Source organism: Natrix helvetica, assembly GCF_964273705.1.
Source record: "Natrix helvetica genome assembly, chromosome: Z".
NCBI lineage: Eukaryota > Metazoa > Chordata > Lepidosauria > Squamata > Natricidae > Natrix > Natrix helvetica.
Window position 1 is genome coordinate 89,341,521 of NC_138554.1, and position 19,041 is coordinate 89,360,561.

General features: G+C 41.1%; 1 protein-coding gene across 1 annotated transcript in view; it reads left to right on the forward strand.

Annotated features, from left to right (window-relative positions):
• OSBPL10 (oxysterol binding protein like 10) overlaps positions 1-19,041 on the forward strand; it is an 86,369-nt gene that overhangs the window by 34,456 nt on the left and 32,872 nt on the right. The window contains exons 5-6 of the mRNA XM_081932314.1: positions 14,104-14,295; positions 16,384-16,594. Coding sequence (XP_081788440.1) covers positions 14,104-14,295; positions 16,384-16,594 — 403 coding nt within the window. The remainder of the gene's footprint in view (positions 1-14,103; positions 14,296-16,383; positions 16,595-19,041) is intronic.

Consider the following 19,041-nt stretch of genomic DNA (forward strand, 5'->3'; position numbering starts at 1 on the left):
TGTGGCCTATTTTGTGGGCAGGCTTGGCAATCATGTGACTCACTCTCTTTCTTTCTTTCTCTTTCTATCTTTGTCTCTCCCTCTTTTTTTCCTCTCTCTCTCTCCCTTCCTTCCTTCCTTCCTTCCTTCCTTTCTCTTCTTTCTCTCTTACTCTTTCTCTGGAATCGATGTGCTGGCCTCTGGCTCTAATCAGTCCTTACTATAGCTTCTTAAATTTTCTTATTTAGAGACAGTAATTCTACCAGATATAATTTATTAGGCATAATTACTTAATTCTGCACAATTTAGTGCCTCTTTGATTTTGGCTTGCTGGGGAATGTAATAGAAACTCACATAGTATGTTGTGACTTGTTTGTTAGATTCTGGAATAAATTATCCTTATCCATTAGGACTTACTTTCTATTTATCAATAGACACCTACATAGTCTGGTTGAATACTATTGGATGACCAGCTGAATTCTGGAAATGGATGATAATGAAACGGAATGACAGATCTAGAAATTATGAACTCATCTTTAGGAGAGGGAGCTTTTAAAAAGCACTCTAGAACAATCATAATGGCCCTATAGGTCACTGACAAGATGCTCAGGTGTGTTGAGGCTGAGGCTAGCTAGATCCAGGCATTTGTTTCTACTCATGAATGTATTTATTTATTTATTTTATTTATTATTCACACTTATAGACCGCCCCCTCTCCCGGAAAGGACTCGGGGCGGTGTACAGTCACTAAAATACATTCTAAAATACATACATAAACAATTAAATTAATACTGATGAAGGAGGTTGTGAGACTGTAATCGAATAATAAATATAATACGTTAAAAGCCTATAAACCCTTAAAACCCAATTAAAATAAATAAATCCCGGGAGGTAAAACTAAGACGGTGCCAGGCCAGCTGATTGAAATAGGTGAGTCTTTAACTTTTGCCGGAAGGAGCGGAGGTCGGTGGTGGTTCGAATGTCTGGGGGGAGGTCGTTCCAGAGGGTTGGGCCCATCACAGAGAAGGATCTACTCCTAGGTGTCGCCCGCTGGCATTGCCTGGCAGACGGCACCAGGAGGAGCCCCTCCCTGTGTGAGCGGATAGGTCGCAGGGACGTGTGTGGTAGGATGCGATCCTGCAGATAACTAGGTCCTCTGCCATGGAGCGCTTTAAAGATGGTAATCAATACCTTGAAACGCACCCGAAAGGCTACAGGTAGCCAGTGCAGCTCGCGCAGGAGAGGTGTTACGTGGGAGTAACGAGTGCTTCCCATAATAACCCACGCGGCTGCGTTCTGAACCAGCTGCAGTCTCCGGATGCGTCCCAAGGGAAGCCCCATGTAGAGAGCATTGCAGTAGTCCAGGCGAGATGTCACCAGCGCATGAGTGACCGTGCGCAGGGCACTCCGGTCCAGTAGGGGGCGCAATTGGCGCACCAGGCGAACCTGGTGGAATGCCCCCCTTGCCACGGCTGTCACATGGTCCTCCATTGACAGCCGGGCATCAAGGAGGACACCCAAATTGCGCGCCCGCTCCACAGGGGACAACTGTTCGCCCCCTATGGCCAGCGATGGAGTCAGCTGGCTGAACCGAGGTGCCGGCAACCACAGCCACTCGGTCTTGGAGGGGTTGAGTTTGAGTCTGTTGTCCCCCATCCAGACCCCGACGGCCTCCAAACACCGGGACATCACTTCGACAGCCTCGTTGGGGTGGTTTGGGGTTGAAATATACAGCTGAGTATCATCAGCGTAGAGGTGGTATTCAACCCCAAAACCACGGATGATCTCACCCAGCGGCTTCACATATGCGTTGAACAGGAGAGGCGAGAGGACCGACCCCTGTGGCACCCCACAAGTGAGTGGCCTCAGGGACGACCTCTGTCCCCCTGTCAACACACATTGCTTCCGGTCAGAGAGGTAGGAGCCGAACCACCGCAAAACGGTGCCTCCGACTCCCATCCCCTCCAACCGGCGCAATAGGATACCATGGTCGATGGTATCAAAAGCCGCCGAGAGGTCTAATAGGACCAGGATAGAGGAGCAACCCCTATCTCTGGCCCTCCAGAGATCATCGACCAACGCGACCAAGGCTGTCTCGGTGCTGTGCCCGGGTCGGAAGCCGGACTGGCGTGGGTCTAGATAATCGGATTCGTCTAGGTGTCGCGGGAGCTGCTGCGCCACCACATTCTCAACAACCTTCGCCACGAAGGGAAGGTTGGAGACTGGACGATAGTTAGCTAGCTCCATTGGGTCGAGTGAAGGCCTCTTGAGCAAGGGTCTCACCACCGCCTCTTTCAAGGCGGTTGGTAAGTAACCCTCACCCAATGATGCGCTCACCAGGCCCAGGAGCCAGCCTCGTGTTACCTCCCAGGCTGCCAGTACCAGCCAGGAGGGGCACGGGTCCGTTAAACAAGTGGTGGGTCGCAGCCGTCCACGCAACCTGTCCAAATCCTCGGGGGCAACAGAGTCAAACTCCTCCCAGAGTGGTCTCTCAAGACTCGCTGTTGGCGGCTCGTCTGGTCCACTGACGGAGGTCCACCCGCTCCGGATCTGATCGATTTTGTCCTGAAGATATTCCCCAAACTCCTCTGCTCTACCCTGTAAGGGTGTCTCCCGCACCCTCTGCGATAGAAGGGAGCGAGTCACCCTAAACAGGGCGGCAGGGCGGTTATCCGCGGACGCAATAAGAGCAGCACAATGTCTACGTTTGGCCGCTCTTATTGCCACAAGGTAAGTCCGCAAATAGGCTCTTACCTGTGTTCGGTCAGATTCGGAGCGTGAGGACCTCCACCTGCTCTCTAGACGTCTCCTGTGGCGCTTCATCACCCTAAGCTCCTCAGTGAACCAAGGAGCCCGGGTGGGTCGATGCCGCAGGAGAGGTCGCAAAGGCGCAACCCGGTCCAAGGCCCCAGTCGTCGCCCTATTCCAGGCAATCACTAGGTCCTCGGAGCGGGAGCGGGACAAGGCTACAGGAATTGGCCCAAGCTCCGTCTGGAATCTATCAGATTCCATCAGGTGCCTGGGGCGGTACCAGTTTATAGAGTCTGGTTCCGCCTCCTCGCGGTGGGGGATAGCGCCAGGGAAGTCCAGCCGGAGGGATGAGTGGTCTGACCATGACAGGGGCGTGATAACTAAATCCCCTATTCCCAGATCACTCGTCCACTGTTCAGATACAAAAATGAGGTCCAGTGTATGGCCCCCTTCGTGAGTGGGGCCCTGCACTAATTGGGTCAGGTCCATGGCCGTCATGGAAGCCATGAACTCCCGGGCCACCTCGGAAGCCGCTCCCATCGACGGCAAGTTAAAGTCCCCCATGACCAAAAGTCTGGGAGTCTCAACTGCCGTCGCTGAGATTAGCTCGAGGAGCTCGGGCAGGGCTGCTGATGCATAGCGAGGAGCCAAGTATACAATCAGCAAGCCCCACTGCCTCCCTGGGCCCCAGTTCACACCAAGGGACTCACACCCGGGTATCTGAGGAACAGTGAACTCCCTCGGCTCTAAACATTCCCGCATAACCACCGCCACCCCTCCACCCTTACCCAGGGCCCGAGGCTGATGAAATGCACGGAAACCCGGTGGGCACATTTCCACGAGGGGTAAACCACCCTCGTGGCCCAGCCAGGTCTCCGTTATCCCTGCAAGGTCTAGCTCCCCCTCTGAGATCAACTCATTAATGAGGGGGGCCTTGTTGGTGACAGACCAATGTACTCTCTAAACAGGTCCATCTAACACCTATTTTGTTTAATTGACCAAACACTTAAGTTGCGTCTTAAAGCCGTTTTGATCTCTCTGGATATATTTTCAAAGTTGTAAAAAAATGTTGTTCTACTTTTTGCTATTTACAGTTGCAGTTATGGCAGCTGGATTTTGTTACTTTGTTTTCATTTGCTTTTTTTTTGTATGGATGGATATGGATCTTTCTTTTTCTTTCTCTCCCCCCCCCCTCTCTCACACACCTAATCCTTCACAACTCCCCCCCAAAAAACCCTGAAACTTTATTCTTTTAAGCATTTTGCACCCGGGGAAAGTCAGACCAAGGCACACCAGCCACACACCACCTCCATTGACTTTGAAGTCTTTCTCTTGTGCTGCCAAAACCCCTTTGCGCTCTTCACCTATGATCTCCCCTTCAGCCTCCCACCCTTGGAGGATATGTGGTGGTCCTCTTGGAGGGGCAGCTGAAGAACATTTTCCCCCACCCCCTGAATAGCACATAGGCTGTGGAAAGTGAGAGAGGAGAATGGAGCTGCTCTTTTTTTCCGTGGGCCAGAAGGAGGCGAGATGACCTCAGGTGCCATCTGGGGACCCTCAGAGGTGTCGCTTCTTGGCCTGAAATAAGGTGAGGAAGGAGTCTCCAACCTCCTCCCACTGCAGAAACATCTTCTCTTTTCTTCTGATGAGATCTGCCTGAAAGGTGACGATTATGGAGGAAGCATTTTCAGGCAGAGGATCAAAAAACAGTGCGTGCGAAAGGCGCTGCCACCTAAAAGCTCTTTTCTTCATGATCCTCGCGTCTGCGGTGGGAGGAGGCTCGGTGGGTGTCAGGAGGTTGCGAGCATTTGGCGGCTCCAGAGGAGGCCAAGATTTCTCCGCTCGCAATGTCTTCACCCTGACAGCATCGCTGGCAGCCGCTTCCCACAGCTCAGGAGGTCTCTGCTCTCTCTGCTGCTGCTTCTTGGCCTGAAAACACTTTCCTTCACGATCCTCATGTTTCAAGTTGAGCAGCATCAGTGGGAAGAGTGCGAGAGTGGAGCTGCTCTTTTTTCTGTGTGGCAGAAGGAGGCAAGGTGGCCTCAGGTGCCATCTGGGGAGAGCCCCTCAGAGCCATCACTTCTCAGCCCGAAACAGCGGCTTTGTTCTCTTTGACAGCCGCCTCTTTTGGGAGAAATCCATGCATTAGAGTGGGGAGAAGGGTGTCCCTAGCAGAAGCTCGGCAGTCTCACCCCTCTAATGCTTGGATTTCTCCCCTCCCCATTGCACACGAAGTGGCTGTCGAAGAGAACAAACTCAGGGCTTCTTCCAACAGCCAAGTCCTCAGCTCCTGTTCCTTCCTCGACTGTTGGAAGAAGCCCCGAGTTCGTTCTCTCTGACAGCCGCCTCGTGTGCAATGGGGTGGGGAGAAATCCATGCATTAGAGCGGGGAGAAGGCCGAATTTTCTGCTAGGGACGGCCTTCTCCCCTCTCTAATGCATGGGTTTCTCCCCACCCCATTGCACACGAGGCGGCTGTCAGAGAGAATGAACTTGGACTTCTTCCAACAACCGAGTCCTCATCTCCAGCAAAAGAAGTGGGTGGGCAGGACAAGCATGGTGCGAACAGATGGGGTGAGAGAGAGAGAGAGAGCAGTGACTGGGCAGATGGGGGGAGCAAGTGGGGCAGGCCAGGGGAGGGACCGTACAGGTCTACGGGTATGCAAATGTACACCCAATTTCTGCTAACGGTATGGGCGTACCGGTACAGTTATACTGGTAGGAACCCACCACTGGTACAGAGCTATTGTAAAAAAGGTCCAGAACACTCCTTGACTGACAGGATTTGCAGCATGCCTGATCTGCAGGATTAAATTGAACAGATAGTGGGCAAAAAAACCACCCAACGCGGAAGCCTCCGGAGGGCAAAAAACCACCCAATGTGCGAACCGGAACTTTGGGAACGGACTTCCGGTTTGCATGTTGAGCCGTTTTCTCGCTCTGAAGTCTTCAGGAGGCTTCCCTGAAGCCTCTGGAGTGCGAAAAATGGCCCTACAGGCAACCCAGAAGTAAACAGCAAACCCGGCAAAACAGCACTGAGAAGGGGAAAAGGGAGGCTTTTTTTCCTCTCTCAGCACTGCTTTGAGAAGCCTCCCTTCACAAAACAGCTCTGAGAAGGGGAAAAGGGAGGCTTTTTTTCCTCTCTCAGCACTGCTTTGAGAAGCCTCCCTTCACAAAACAGCTCTGAGAAGGGGAAAAGGGAGGCTTTTTTTCCTCTCTCAGCACTGCTTTGAGAAGCCTCCCTTCACAAAACAGCTCTGAGAAGGGGAAAAGGGAGGCTTTTTTTCCTCTCTCAGCACTGCTTTGAGAAGCCTCCCTTCACAAAACAGCTCTGAGAAGGGGAAAAGGGAAGCTTTCCCTCCTTTCAGCACTGTTTTGGGATGGGAGGCTTTCCCTTCCCCCAGCACTGTTTTGGGATGTGAGGCCAAAAGTGGGGGATGTTGCTCACACATCTGCGGGATGAGTGGGGGGGTTGCGCACGCATGCACATTGGCGCGGATGTGCAGGGGGTGGGGCGCATGGGAGGGGCATTGCATGATGGGTGTAGGCACGTGAGCGTGCACAGCAGCATGTGTGCGTGTGCTTTTGGCACCCAAGGAAAAAAAGGTTAGCCATCACTGGCCTATAGGAATGCCTATGGTTATAAAATTCTTATGTAGTACAAGGATCATAACTTTTCGTTCTAAGATTGTCTTAGTATCTTTATACTTCAACATCCTATAGTCTTTCTAGAAAGAATTGTCATATTTCTTAATAGTTACAGTTATTACTGAACTGGTTCCACAGATTAAAATAACTAGATTTTTTTTCTTTATAAAAAGAAAACCCTAATACTTGCTTTAAGCCAGCAATGGCAAACCTTATCGGCACCAAGTGCCCAAACCAGAACGTGTGTACATGTGCGTACCAGTGTGCCAGAAACCCAAAAACCAGCTGGCTGGTGCACGCATGCCTGTTTTTTGACTTTTTATTTTTTCCAGGCACAAAAAACAGCCCGTAAAATGGCCTGAAAAGTGGCCCTGAAAACAGTTTTCAGGCCATTTTCCAGTGCTCTGATGCCCGCAAGGACCAGCTGGCCAGCGCAAGTATGTGCCAGAAACCTGAAGATCAGCTGGTAATGGCATGCATGCCCACAGAGAGGGCTCTGTATGCCTCCTCTGGCACGTATGCCATAGGTTCACCATCACGGCTTTTAATTCTTTCTTGGAAGTTACTTTCAGCTGGCAGGTTTACAGTTGAAAGGGCAGTGAAGGGAGTGTGGATGCATTACTTCAGCTAAAACTCCTTTGAGCTCGCTGGCCATTGGTCTTTTGTAACCTAATTTAAATCTTTCTAGGGCTGTGATATTAGTATTTCTTTTTCTCAGGTTTTCTGAGCATGGTATTTACTGTGTTCCGTTTTCTCTCTCCTTTTTCCCAGTTCATATTAGTTCAGGCATTTAATTTTATCAATGCCATTTTAGCAGCTTCAATTGCTGAATAATATTAAAATGCCATCATTTTATATTTGTTTGTCATAAGGGATTATTATAATGCTCTTTCACTTTATTATTGTCTGTTTTCTCCATTAATCTCTTGTGCCTGTTTACTTTTATGTATTTATTTAAACAATTTATATGGTCTCTCACCATGCAGCAGTTAACTCTAGGCCGCTAACTTTAAGTAAACAAAGTAGTTATTATTTTTAATTGTTTAGATTGTTAGATGCTAACAATCAATATTCAGATTACCAGATGTCCAAATAAAACCTTTTATTTTTATAGTCAGATTAATAGAAACGGGGCTCGAATACTTGAGAATGAAGTCAGATCTTTAAAGCCTTGCAAAAGACCAACAGGAAATCTCAAATCTCAGGGGAAATACTGTTCTGCATGACAAAGGCGGCATATATCATGGATTCTGCAAGGTGTCATTGCTTAATAGAAGAGATTCAGAGCACACCCATCTTATCAAACCTGGTGGGATGAAAAGAAAAGATTGGAGTCAAATGGTTCCTATAGGTAACTTGCTCTAACCATGTAAGGCATAGCTGTCAAAATTGCAGCCCGCGGGCTAGATGCATCACGCACTGGCCACGCCAACACCCAGTTTAGCTAACGGGAAAAAAGGCCCAATATGTCACATAAAGCAGCCATGACAACGTGAGTTTGACACCTGTGATGTATGTTTTTATAGGTGCCAATCAGCACCTTGAATTGCACCTGGTGCAGCTCATAGAGCAGTGCTGTTATATGCACATATCTTGACATGACTCAAACTTTATGTGGATGATTGATCTCAACCCTTTGATGTAGGCAAGGTTAGGAATGCTCTAAACACAATTTACTGAAATGTTACATAAATGATAGAAACCACTTTTTGAATGCCAGACAGCATTTTTCCTTCTCTGCCTTTTATACCAAAAAGTATTAATGTAGAATTTTAATTTTTGTATCACACTTTCTTGTTTCCCAAGGCTGAACTCATATTTTATTAATTGAATTTGTTTATTACTCCAATTTCTGTGGTTCTCAACAAAAACACATAGAACCTAATATTGTTAAGAGATATTTGAAGTAAGATATTGTTCAGTGTCTCACATCAATTTAAAATATGGCAATGGAAAACCTGAATTACAGTTTGAGTGTTATAATTGATTGGATGAGGGCCATTGAATTAAAACTGAACCCTGTGGTGCATTGTGGGAAGCATACAAGTGTGTACCTAACAGCTGGTAAACAATAGCAATAGCAATCTGCAATAGCATTGTAGTCTGGCTAATGTAACAATGCCATACGCTAATACTAAATAATATTAGCTTATAAAGCAATTAGATAGAATTGCTTCTAAATATCTTATGAGACAGTGTTTTTAAATGTGACAAGTCTGCACTGTTGGAGTGGAGGAAGCTCCTGGTATTCTGCTAAAATAGACAATATTTTAAAAAGCTGCAGCTTATTTTTGCAGTTTTCTAGATGGTCTCAGGAGATTGTATGATGTGACAATCTCACTATGCAGTGGTGTTTTGTTGTTTTTGGTTGAAATGTTGGAAGGTTTCCAATTTTCATCCCTTTTTAAAAATTTTAAATATATTTTCTATTTAAGATTTTTAAAAAAGAAATATGGAAACTAATACAAACTAATATAATGTAAGCGAAATAAATAAAAAGCAAACTAGAAGAAAGCTGAAAATGCAAGAAAGGAAGAAAAGAAAAAGAAAAGAAAAGATACAAAAAAGTAGCTTCGGTTCAATTAAAATTTATCTCTTACTCTGTGGTTGCAACTTTCTTCATTCTATAATTTATCCTATAAATCATACCAAAACCAAAAATCATAAGTTCCTTTTTTGCTGTCCCTAAAGATTTCCAGCCAATACTTTGTGTGGATATTTTCTTTCATTAAAGAAATCAATTTGATCTTTTCAGCAAGTTGCATTGTCTTCACCAACCATTCCTCCTTTGTGAATAGTACTACATATTTCCATCTTTGTACATACAGTAAAGTTGCTTAAGTGCAAAAACAAAGTTGCATGATTTTTTTCCCCAACTGTTTGTCACATACATCAGTGTATATATTTAAATTCAGAAATTTTTAGCTTTTTTCGCATACATCAAACATGGTGAAACGTTCCTTTCTTGTTGACATTTCCAACATGAATTTGAGATGTCTTTATATATTCAAGACAACTTGGTGATATTTACCAACAGTACATCATTTTATAAAATTCTCTTTAAGATGATAACATAGTGTAAATTTCAGTTCTTTCCACACATATTTTCCCATGGCCCCATCTGTATCTAATTGTAACTTTTACTCCTCTTTATCATACATTCTTTCACTTGTTCTTCTGTTTCACCTCAATAAAAATTTATGTTTTAGCAATTATATGTTTATCACTTGTATACAATTCTATTTCAAACTTAAACAATGTTCAAAATCATAAATTATTTTGTTTACTTTAAATTTTACTAATAATTAAAAATAAGAGAACCATTGACCATTGTATTATCTATCCATCCATCCATCCATCCATCCATCCCAGAATCCTGTCCTACTCAACATCTTCACCTTCTCTGAAGCCTTCAAATTCCTGTTCTACAGCACATTTAGATATGTCATATAGTACAAAACGTTTTCTTTCTGTCAGCCATATCTAGAAGGTCATGCAAATGTGGTGTTCAGCATTTAAGTTATTAACCTGGGAATGCCCAGAGAATTCCATTTTGTCCATTGGATTATTCCATGCCTACAGGAATTATTATCTGAAGGTTTAGAGCTGTTGCCATTTATATTGCTCCCTACTTTCTCACAGTTGATTCCTTTGGCATGTCTCAGTTTACTTATGGAGTAGATAAGAATAAACAAACAAATCAAATCGTAATAAGATGGAGATACTTTTGAAACACCCCCCCCCCCAAAAAAATCTGGAATTCAATTTTAGCCTGCTTGAATGGGGTTGCATTCTCCTTGGAAAAGCAGGTTTGCAATCTGAGATATTTGACTGTTTCCAGATCTCCATATAGTGGCAGTGGGAAGGAATGCATATCCACATTTATATTTAGTTAAATAGTAGCAGCAAATATTTTAATTATATTAACTTTGATAGCTACATGTGCTCTGTTTATAATAGTTATCTTTTAAGAACCTTGGAAAGCTTCAGTTAATATATATAGTAGCTAGGTTGCCAAGTGGTAATGATCCAGAATCATATTATTTCCAGATTGAAAAATGTGTACTGGTGGACTCCTCTCCAAGATGGCTGCTGAATGATAGGAACTTTTCTTTTTCCTGCCGATGATCTGCCAATTTTGCTGCCAAAACTGGTTTTTTGGCAGAGATGCTTCATGGATTTGAATGGGAATACTTAGGAATGACCCAAGATAGCTTTTGGATGTCCATGGACCCACCTGGGAAGGGTAGTCTTGAAGATTCCAGTTCCCTCTTTCTTCCCAGCAGTTCATTTTCTTAAGAATGCTTGGGTTTTAACTTCACTTTTTGAAGCTTTTGTTTTATTTTTATTTTTTATCTTTAAAAGTTGACCAGCTTGTTGAATGCTGATTTATTTTACCCCCTGCTGGACTTTATCTGTTTTTTTCCCTCTTTCCCTTTGAGTTACCATAATTTCCGGAGTATAAGACGCTCCAAAGTATAAGACACACCTAGATTTGGGGAAGGAAAACAAGGGGAAAATATCTGTCTCTGCCTCCCAGCAATTTGCCTCCTTGCAACAAACAGTACATACAATATGCACTGTTTGTAGTGTTATATTTCAGACTATACTTGAACAGATGCTGTTAAAATTGATGTACTTTCTGGAAGAATAGTTATTCTATTTAAAAGAATAGCACTTTTTAAAACAATAGCACTGGGCCTCTTCAGATCAAGCATTTATTTTAAAAAGCTTCTTCATTTTGTTAAGTTGTCTAGAATAATAATAAAGCAGTCTTTAAAAAATAAGTCTAATATTTTGAACATTCTATAGGGATTTATAGTTGTTGACTTACCTCCTTGCAGCAAACAGTCTGATTAGCACAAGAAGAAAAAATCTGCCTCCCAGCAATTTGCCTCCTGGAACAAACTGCAAGTTTCACTTTCAATTTCTCCCGATCATCAGCTGTTACAGGCTGCAGGGATTGCTATAGTTTATTGAAGCCTCCGCAAGCCCCCTCCCCCTTTGCTGCAAAGAGGTAAATTGCTGGGAGACAGAGGCCAAAAGGTTGGGCCCAGTGGGTGGAGCTACACTCTGTATAAGACACACCCACATTTCCCTCTGTTAGGGGGGAAAAGGCGCATCTTATACTCTGAAAAATACAGTATGTTGTTGTCTTGAATAATTTCTGCTTTATTATAAAGAAACCACGCTTGGGATAGTGAAAGTATTTTTCTTTGATTTACATCTATATTGGATTTTTATTAATTTGTAAAATGTTTGGAGCTTATCTTTTTAATTATTTTAATTTTTGATCAAAATATCCAGAAATATTTAGTTTTTAAAGTTATTTTTTCATTCTGAGGATTCCTATGTTATGTTATCTATCTCTGACAAGTTACACAGAGCAATAAAGTATTATGTTGCAGACAAGCAAATGTGGCTGACATTTTAAAAAAGATTGGTAATATGCAATACTTTTTTAAAAAAAAGTTTGTTGAAATGATAATGGTTGTGGAATGATTCATCTGACCATAGATAAATTCTAGACTCACAAAAGGAATGTGATCCTAAAGCAATAGATTCATTGGAAAGAAATATGAACTCTATAGACTTAGTCTCTTAGTGCTTTTTTAAAATGCATTTGGACTTTCTGGCTTTTCTTTAAAGACATTTTGCTTCTCATCCAAAAAGCTTCTTCAGAGCCGCTTCCTGGATGAGAAGCGAAATTTCTTCATTGAAAACCAGAAAGTCTAGTTGCCTCTTGAAAAAGCCCCTTTGGGACTACCATGATCTGGATGATTAAGAATCTACATAGACATCTATATACTTAGAATTCTAGATTTAAAGCTTTTGAGTTGATCTGGCATGTCTCTCTGAAGTTCAAGCTGAATTAGTTTACAACAGCAAAAACCTGGCTGTGTGGAGAAGTGACAAATTACCTTTCTCTAAGAAGATTTAGGGAGATTGGGAAATGGATTTATCACATTTAACTGCAAAACAATTTCATCTGGATTTTGGGGGGAAGATAGATCAACTTTGGAGATTGGATTTATCAATTGCTCTCTGATTAAATACAATAAGAGATGGTATTAAGAAATAAACATGGATATTTGATCTAGGACAAATCACTGTTATCTTTTGGGACGATTTGTGATAGATAAGATGCCATGGTAAATTTTCAACTTGATAATAGTAACAGTTTGTTGACAGAGAGTTTTGAAACTTCAGTCTTGCCTGTCTTATAATTTTCGTTCTTCCTGCTAACTATTTGCTCATTAATATAGTATATAGGTATCAGGCTAATAAATAGATAGATTTAGTATTGCAAGTAGATTTAGTGTTTAAAGATTTTAGGGGGCTGTTTCGCAAAGGCTGAGAAATTAATATTGTTATAGATTAATCAGAATTCAACTAGGGGAGATAATATGTGTGTATTAAAAAATGTTAAAGCAGTTTTTTAAAGTCTTGTTTTGTGGATTTTTTGTCTATCTTTGAAAGAATTTGTTCTGAAGTCTTGTGTTTGAATTTTAACTAATTTTTTGAATAAAATAGAATTAGAAGGAAAAAAAGATGTTTTCAGAATTCAAGTTATTCATTTTAGCATAAACTTTAAACATATTAGGATTTGTGTAGCTGGGAGATCATTTATTCTCATTATGAGCTTGTTTGGCTATTAATATCGCGAGACGCCTTCTTGGCCTTCTTCCTGTCTTGACTATTGCAACATGCTCTACGTGGGGCTGCCCTTGAAGAGCACCCGGAAGCTCCAGTTGGTGCAAAATGCAGCGGCCTGCATGGTTTTGTGCAGACCTAGATTTGCACATGTATCACCTTTTCTGCAGGAGCTTTACTGGTTGCTGATTTGTTTCTGGGTGCAATTCAGGTCTAGTTATCACCTTTAAAGCCCTTCATAGCTTGGGACCAGGTTATCTAAGGTACCGTCTCTTGCTGCTCACATTTACCCAACCTATCAGAGTGGGGAAGTAGGGAATGTTGCAGGTCCCATCCTTGAGGGAGGTACACCTGGTGGGACTCAGAAGAACGGCCTTCTCCGTGGTGGCTCCCTCTCTCTGGAACATTATTTAACCAGAGATTAGAATGGCCCCCATTCTAATACTCTTCCGGAAGGCACTGAAGATCTGGTTCTACCAGTGGGCCTGGGGAACCCAGAGTGGGATGGAGGCCATTAAATGGCTTGTGTGATCTGCTGTTGCCGGGGCTGGCGATGGGAGGTGGGCGTGATTTTGTTATATTGTTATATTGTACTATATTAATTTATTTGATTCTTTTTGTTATTTTATTGTTTTAAATGTGGTTTTATATTCTGTAAGCCGCCTTGAGTCACCATGGGCAAATAGGCGGAAATATAAATTCAATAAATAAATAAAGCTATCCTTATTTTCAAAAATGTGCTTGCTGAGCGTATGGAAAATAACTTTTCTCTATATGGCCATCAATCCATGAAAGACCTAAAGTTCCATTCTTTTCATCAAGAGGTCACAGAAAAGATCGAGACTCCTCTTTAACAAGATTTTTGACAGTTAATTGACAGTAATTTTAGATAATTTTATTGGATTAGATGTCTTGTTTTTTTACTATTTTGAACGCCATACTGATAAAAATATTACTTTAGAAAAATAAATAAATAACAACAATGCTTTCATTTCTTCACAAGTACAAATATTTTTTTGTTATTTAGTCATCATTTTTCATATAATTTTACTTTAACTTTCTCATTTTTCTAGAGCACTCTGACTTCACGAGCAAAAAGCTTGACTTTGTTGCCCCTTGGAACAGCTAACTCCACTCCTCTCAGTTCTCAAAAAATCGTAACTCAGGGTGGCCCACCAGTTATCACCATTACACATCACAAATCTCCTGTGGTAGCCCGAAAAACCAAACCTGAGTATCCCCGCCAGCTTCATGGAGTCAGAGAAGTATGTGAAATTCTTCTATGAGTGAAAATGTGATATAATCTCTGGAGTACATGGTTACATATTTATTTAGACTTTTTTCTTCTTAGTACTATAGAACACTATAAAATCTAACACTAATAATTTGTCTTAATGGTTGAAATTCTTAAAAGCTAACTACTAGTTTTTACTAAGTTGATTTGGTAGAGGATTTGTGTAAAGCAAATGTTTTGAAGTGTTTGAGGCTGCTAAACATAATTGAAGTTTCAAGTGCATCTTAGGGACATTTTCACAAAATCTCTGCCTTGTTAAGAGTGGGCAGTCATAAAACCAAAAAAACAGGTCTTGCATGTGTGCGTATATGTGTGTGTGTTTTTTTCCCCATTATTTTTGGAGGGAAAAAGGGTCCCATTGTGGCAGCTAGCAGGTTATGTGAAAGATTCAAGTCCTAATTCTGCAGATTTTGCATTTTTTAAAAGCTGTATCTTTGGCTTTCAGTATTAAACATTTATAATAATAAAGTTCAGTATTTGATGAAGGAAGAAACTAGAATAATGTGGGTTCAATTTAATATTTTGCCTTTGAGACAGAATTACATTACAGACTTACAGAATTACAGAACCCTATTCTGTTTCAAATGTCCTTATGTTTTCAAACTTCAAAAGAAAAAAAACCCAACCAAACTGCAATTATTGTTTTCCAATGCAAAGTAATGAACATGTATATAGTAATTATTTTTTAAAAAGGGAAAGCCTCAACAGTGAAAGCTTTTGCTAATGGAATTGTGGCTTGAATACTTCATAAACAGGCAAAACATTGAGGTTATTGATGGTAAATTTTTAAATATAATGGGAAAAACTTTAATGAATTTGATACATTACATAACAGTTGAATTTCAAACCTAGCACATAATGTACCAAGGATTGGGTAAGGCAATGCTCTTTTATATAAATTTTGTGTCTTTGCTATTTTCCATTAATATAATTTCTTATAAAAGAATCAAAGTATAATTTGTGCTATCATACCTTATAATTGGATTTGAAAATTTAAAGTTGTTAAATTGTCTCTCTCAAAAATCCAAGCTATATATTATGACTACTTAAATTCAGGCTTTATAAACATATTATCTACTTAGTAGTACAGTGTTGGCAGTTGCCCTTAGTATAATCTTATATCCACTACGTACTCCCTAAAAATCTGAACACCAATATTAACACAAATGAACAATAAAAACAATACAATGACATTTTGGGAAAGGTGGATTTATTGTAACAATATGCAGATAAAAGGTACTTGATAGCACTCTTGGACTCCATATGCATCTAATTATAATCCTTGTATACATTTTGATTCTGACAAATACTTTCTAGGGGTAATGAAGAAACTAATTACGCTACCTAATAACAGAATTCTCCCAATTGTTAGACCAAGGTGCAGTCTGTACACATTCATTAAACCGGTTGCCCAATCCATTCCATACATAAACTAATCATGTCCAGATTTTAACAGTTTTCTAGTCTTTACTATTCTTTATTATAATACTATTTTTTCAATCTTCTCAAAGTGTTTAGGAGTTTAACATTGTATTTGTCATAAAATCTTTGTAATAGTCCTTTTAGCATTTTTTCACTTTATTTCATCCCAAATCGTTATGAATCTTTATTTTTATTTTTAGTCATTGTAATATGGACATGTTTGACTTCCACCACATATTTCATAGCACTTTTTATTTCCATCAAAGTTGCCCTTTCTCTTTTTTTAAGTGTTTCTGCTCTTTTTCAGTACATTCTTTGTAACCATCTTTTACCTATTTTCACATTATATAACTTTCTGTTATCCTCATTTCTGCAGCATTCTTTTATATATAATTTTCTTCATTCACTCTCTCTTTTACTTCATCATTTCACCAAGAATCCTTTTTCATAGTTGCCATTAAGATAAGTTCTCTGACTTCTATGATATTTTGTAATGTAATTCTCTTTACTCTGTTCTAAGTGATTTCTACATTCTTTTTTCTTACACTAATTTTCTGTTTATTCACTTGGGAAATTAATCTCTCTTCTAATACTTTTTCATAAAGGACTCACATTTCCTTATCCACTATATTTGCAGATTATGGCCCAAGTGGAAGGACAACAGAAGAACCTTGTGCAAGGCATTGAATCCCTTCCAGGTTCTGGTCCTCTTTCTGCCTTTGATCAAGACTTGCTGCTTTTAAAAGCTACCTCTGCTGCTGCTCTCAGTTGCCTGGGAGAATGCCTGCATTTGCTTCAACAGAATATAAGTCAAGTGAGCGCATCCCGGAGCAGGACATTACCTTCAGGTGTGTAAAGTTGGCTGGTTTCTTTCTTTCATTTTTGTCTCTTACTGGCCATGTGGTAGTTGTAGTTGCCTTATGACCACAGTTTTCCAGCTACGCAGTAGATGAAAATTTCATGTTGTTTTTAGTCAAAATATATTATAAAGGAATCATAGAATCTCAGTGAACAACAAATTATGCCAATATTAAAATGTATTTTTATCTTGAGGATAACATTAAAGTCATTTAAACAGTATTTATACATATACCTGGAAGAGAAAATCATAAAGATGTTTTTGCCAATAATATATGTCAGGTGACACTCTATGGATGCAACAAGACTGGAGAAATAGTGATGTTTTGCTGCCCTTACCATCATGATGTACAACTTAATAGTGGTTGTGACTTGTGTCCAGTTGGATTTGTTCTGAGTTTTCTTCCAGCGGCATTTTGGCAATCTTTTGGGCTTTTTCAGCACAGGAACCTTCAGCTCTTCTGCAAACAACAAAGAGTTTTGGGAACAATTGGCCATGAGAGGGTGCATGGGCGCAATCATGTCAGAATAACAGAGGGGACTTTGGAGGTCTTCCAGTCCAACTCCTGCTCAGGCAAGAAGCCCTATATACCAGTGTTGGTGAACCTTACAGTACCGAGTATCGAATTGGGAGCGTGCCTATGCCGGCATGCCGGAGACTGGAAGAGCAGCTGCGATCTTCCAGTTTTCAGCACATTATGTGCACTGGTCACCTGATCTTCTGGTTTGTGGTGCACATGCATGTGCGAAGACGGCTAGTGTGCATGCATGCGCCGGAAACCTGAAGAGTGTCAATGAAGTCGTCCCCCCCAGCTCGCTACTGAGAACAAGCCAGCATAGCCCCACTCCCACCATTTCTGCCAAGGGAGTGCAACCACTTCCCGGCCGACGTGCCTCTTACCCAGAGCCGGACAGACATTTCTCCCTCATGGCCTCAGCTCCTGCACAGTCACACCGCCCCAGAAGAGCAGCAGTGGCAGGTCGAGAGGCAGGAGCGACCAGCCGGTCTGTCTGCTATCTTGGATTCAAATTATATTCATTCTTTTTTTAAAATCAAAGAAATACACCAATGCAAAGTAGCATTCTTTGAATATTTTTGAATTTCAATCATGTCAATTTGAGACAACATTTGTATTTGAAATGCATGATAAAAAAATCCAATATTTCCCATATGAATCTGAAATCCTATTCAAAGAAAACCCTAGTATGTAAGTATTTCTTACTGGTATGGTTTGGCTCAGCATATAAAATTTTGATTCTATTAATATAAATAATCAGATGTCAAACCTACTTGGTTGAACTCCTACAGTAGAGGTGAGTCATATTCTTAGATTTAGCAGCTGTGTCATTTTAAATGAAACTTTATTTTCAAGCGGTGTTGGTATTTCTTTCCTGCCAATGAATGCTTTGAACTATTTTGATTTGGAGGTTTTTTTTTGTACTGTTGACCTGGAACTCTGGAGCCAACTGCATTGATTCTGTAGATCGCTTAAAGTAAAGCCACAAAAATCTAGCGGTGATATTTGTTTTGGTTTCAAGCCATTGGAATGTTTTAAGGCACAAAGCAATAGGCAAGCAAAAAAGCACAGCTTCTGGAATTCTTTCCTTGTTTCATCATAAACAGTGCAGTATGAACAAATGGCACTTGCAGAATTCTGGACAATCAAATAGTCTTCTCCTTGGAGTAGAAACTGCTTCAACTTTATTTTTAACTTAAAAGACAGTTCGTTCATCTATGCCTATATTGTTCTATTTGAAGCAGATTCTTGGCTGTGGTTGCTGCTATGAACGCCAAATGACTGAAGAAATCCCAGGTGCCAGCAGATTTTTGTAAAGAAATGTTAAGATAATTTTTAAAGTAAATAAATATATTCAGATTCAATTTTAGATGATTAATAGCACACTGAAATAAAAAATATCAGAGCATCTGTGTTAGCCTGTGTAAAAATACTAAACTGCTAAATGCCACGTATCAGTCAGAAATTGAGTTTTCTCTATTAATTTCAAAAGAACCAATTGTATGAAATAATTTTTTATTAGAAGATTCTCATTTACAACAGATACTCAGAAAAGTAGATAACTATAGAGACAGCTTGATAACTGCTGTGACAAAAGAAAAACAAGAACGTTTAGAAATGGCAGGAGAAACTTTTGTCTAGATCCTTGTCCGATTTCCTCTGGGTTCCTGCTTTTGAATAGCCTACCCTTGCTATTTAATGTCCAAAAGCCCTGCAGTAGACTATATCTATGAGAGGTGTCCAAGAAAGCGGACCCAAATGCCAATGTGATCATCACAAGCTTTATTAAAGGTACTTACAGAAATAAACATGTAATGTCCCTGTGACAGACAATAGTATGCTGTGTTCTACCATGGCCTGTCCATGGCAAGAGCCTGGTTGTAATACTTTTATAGCTATGCGTAAAATAATGTGTGTGA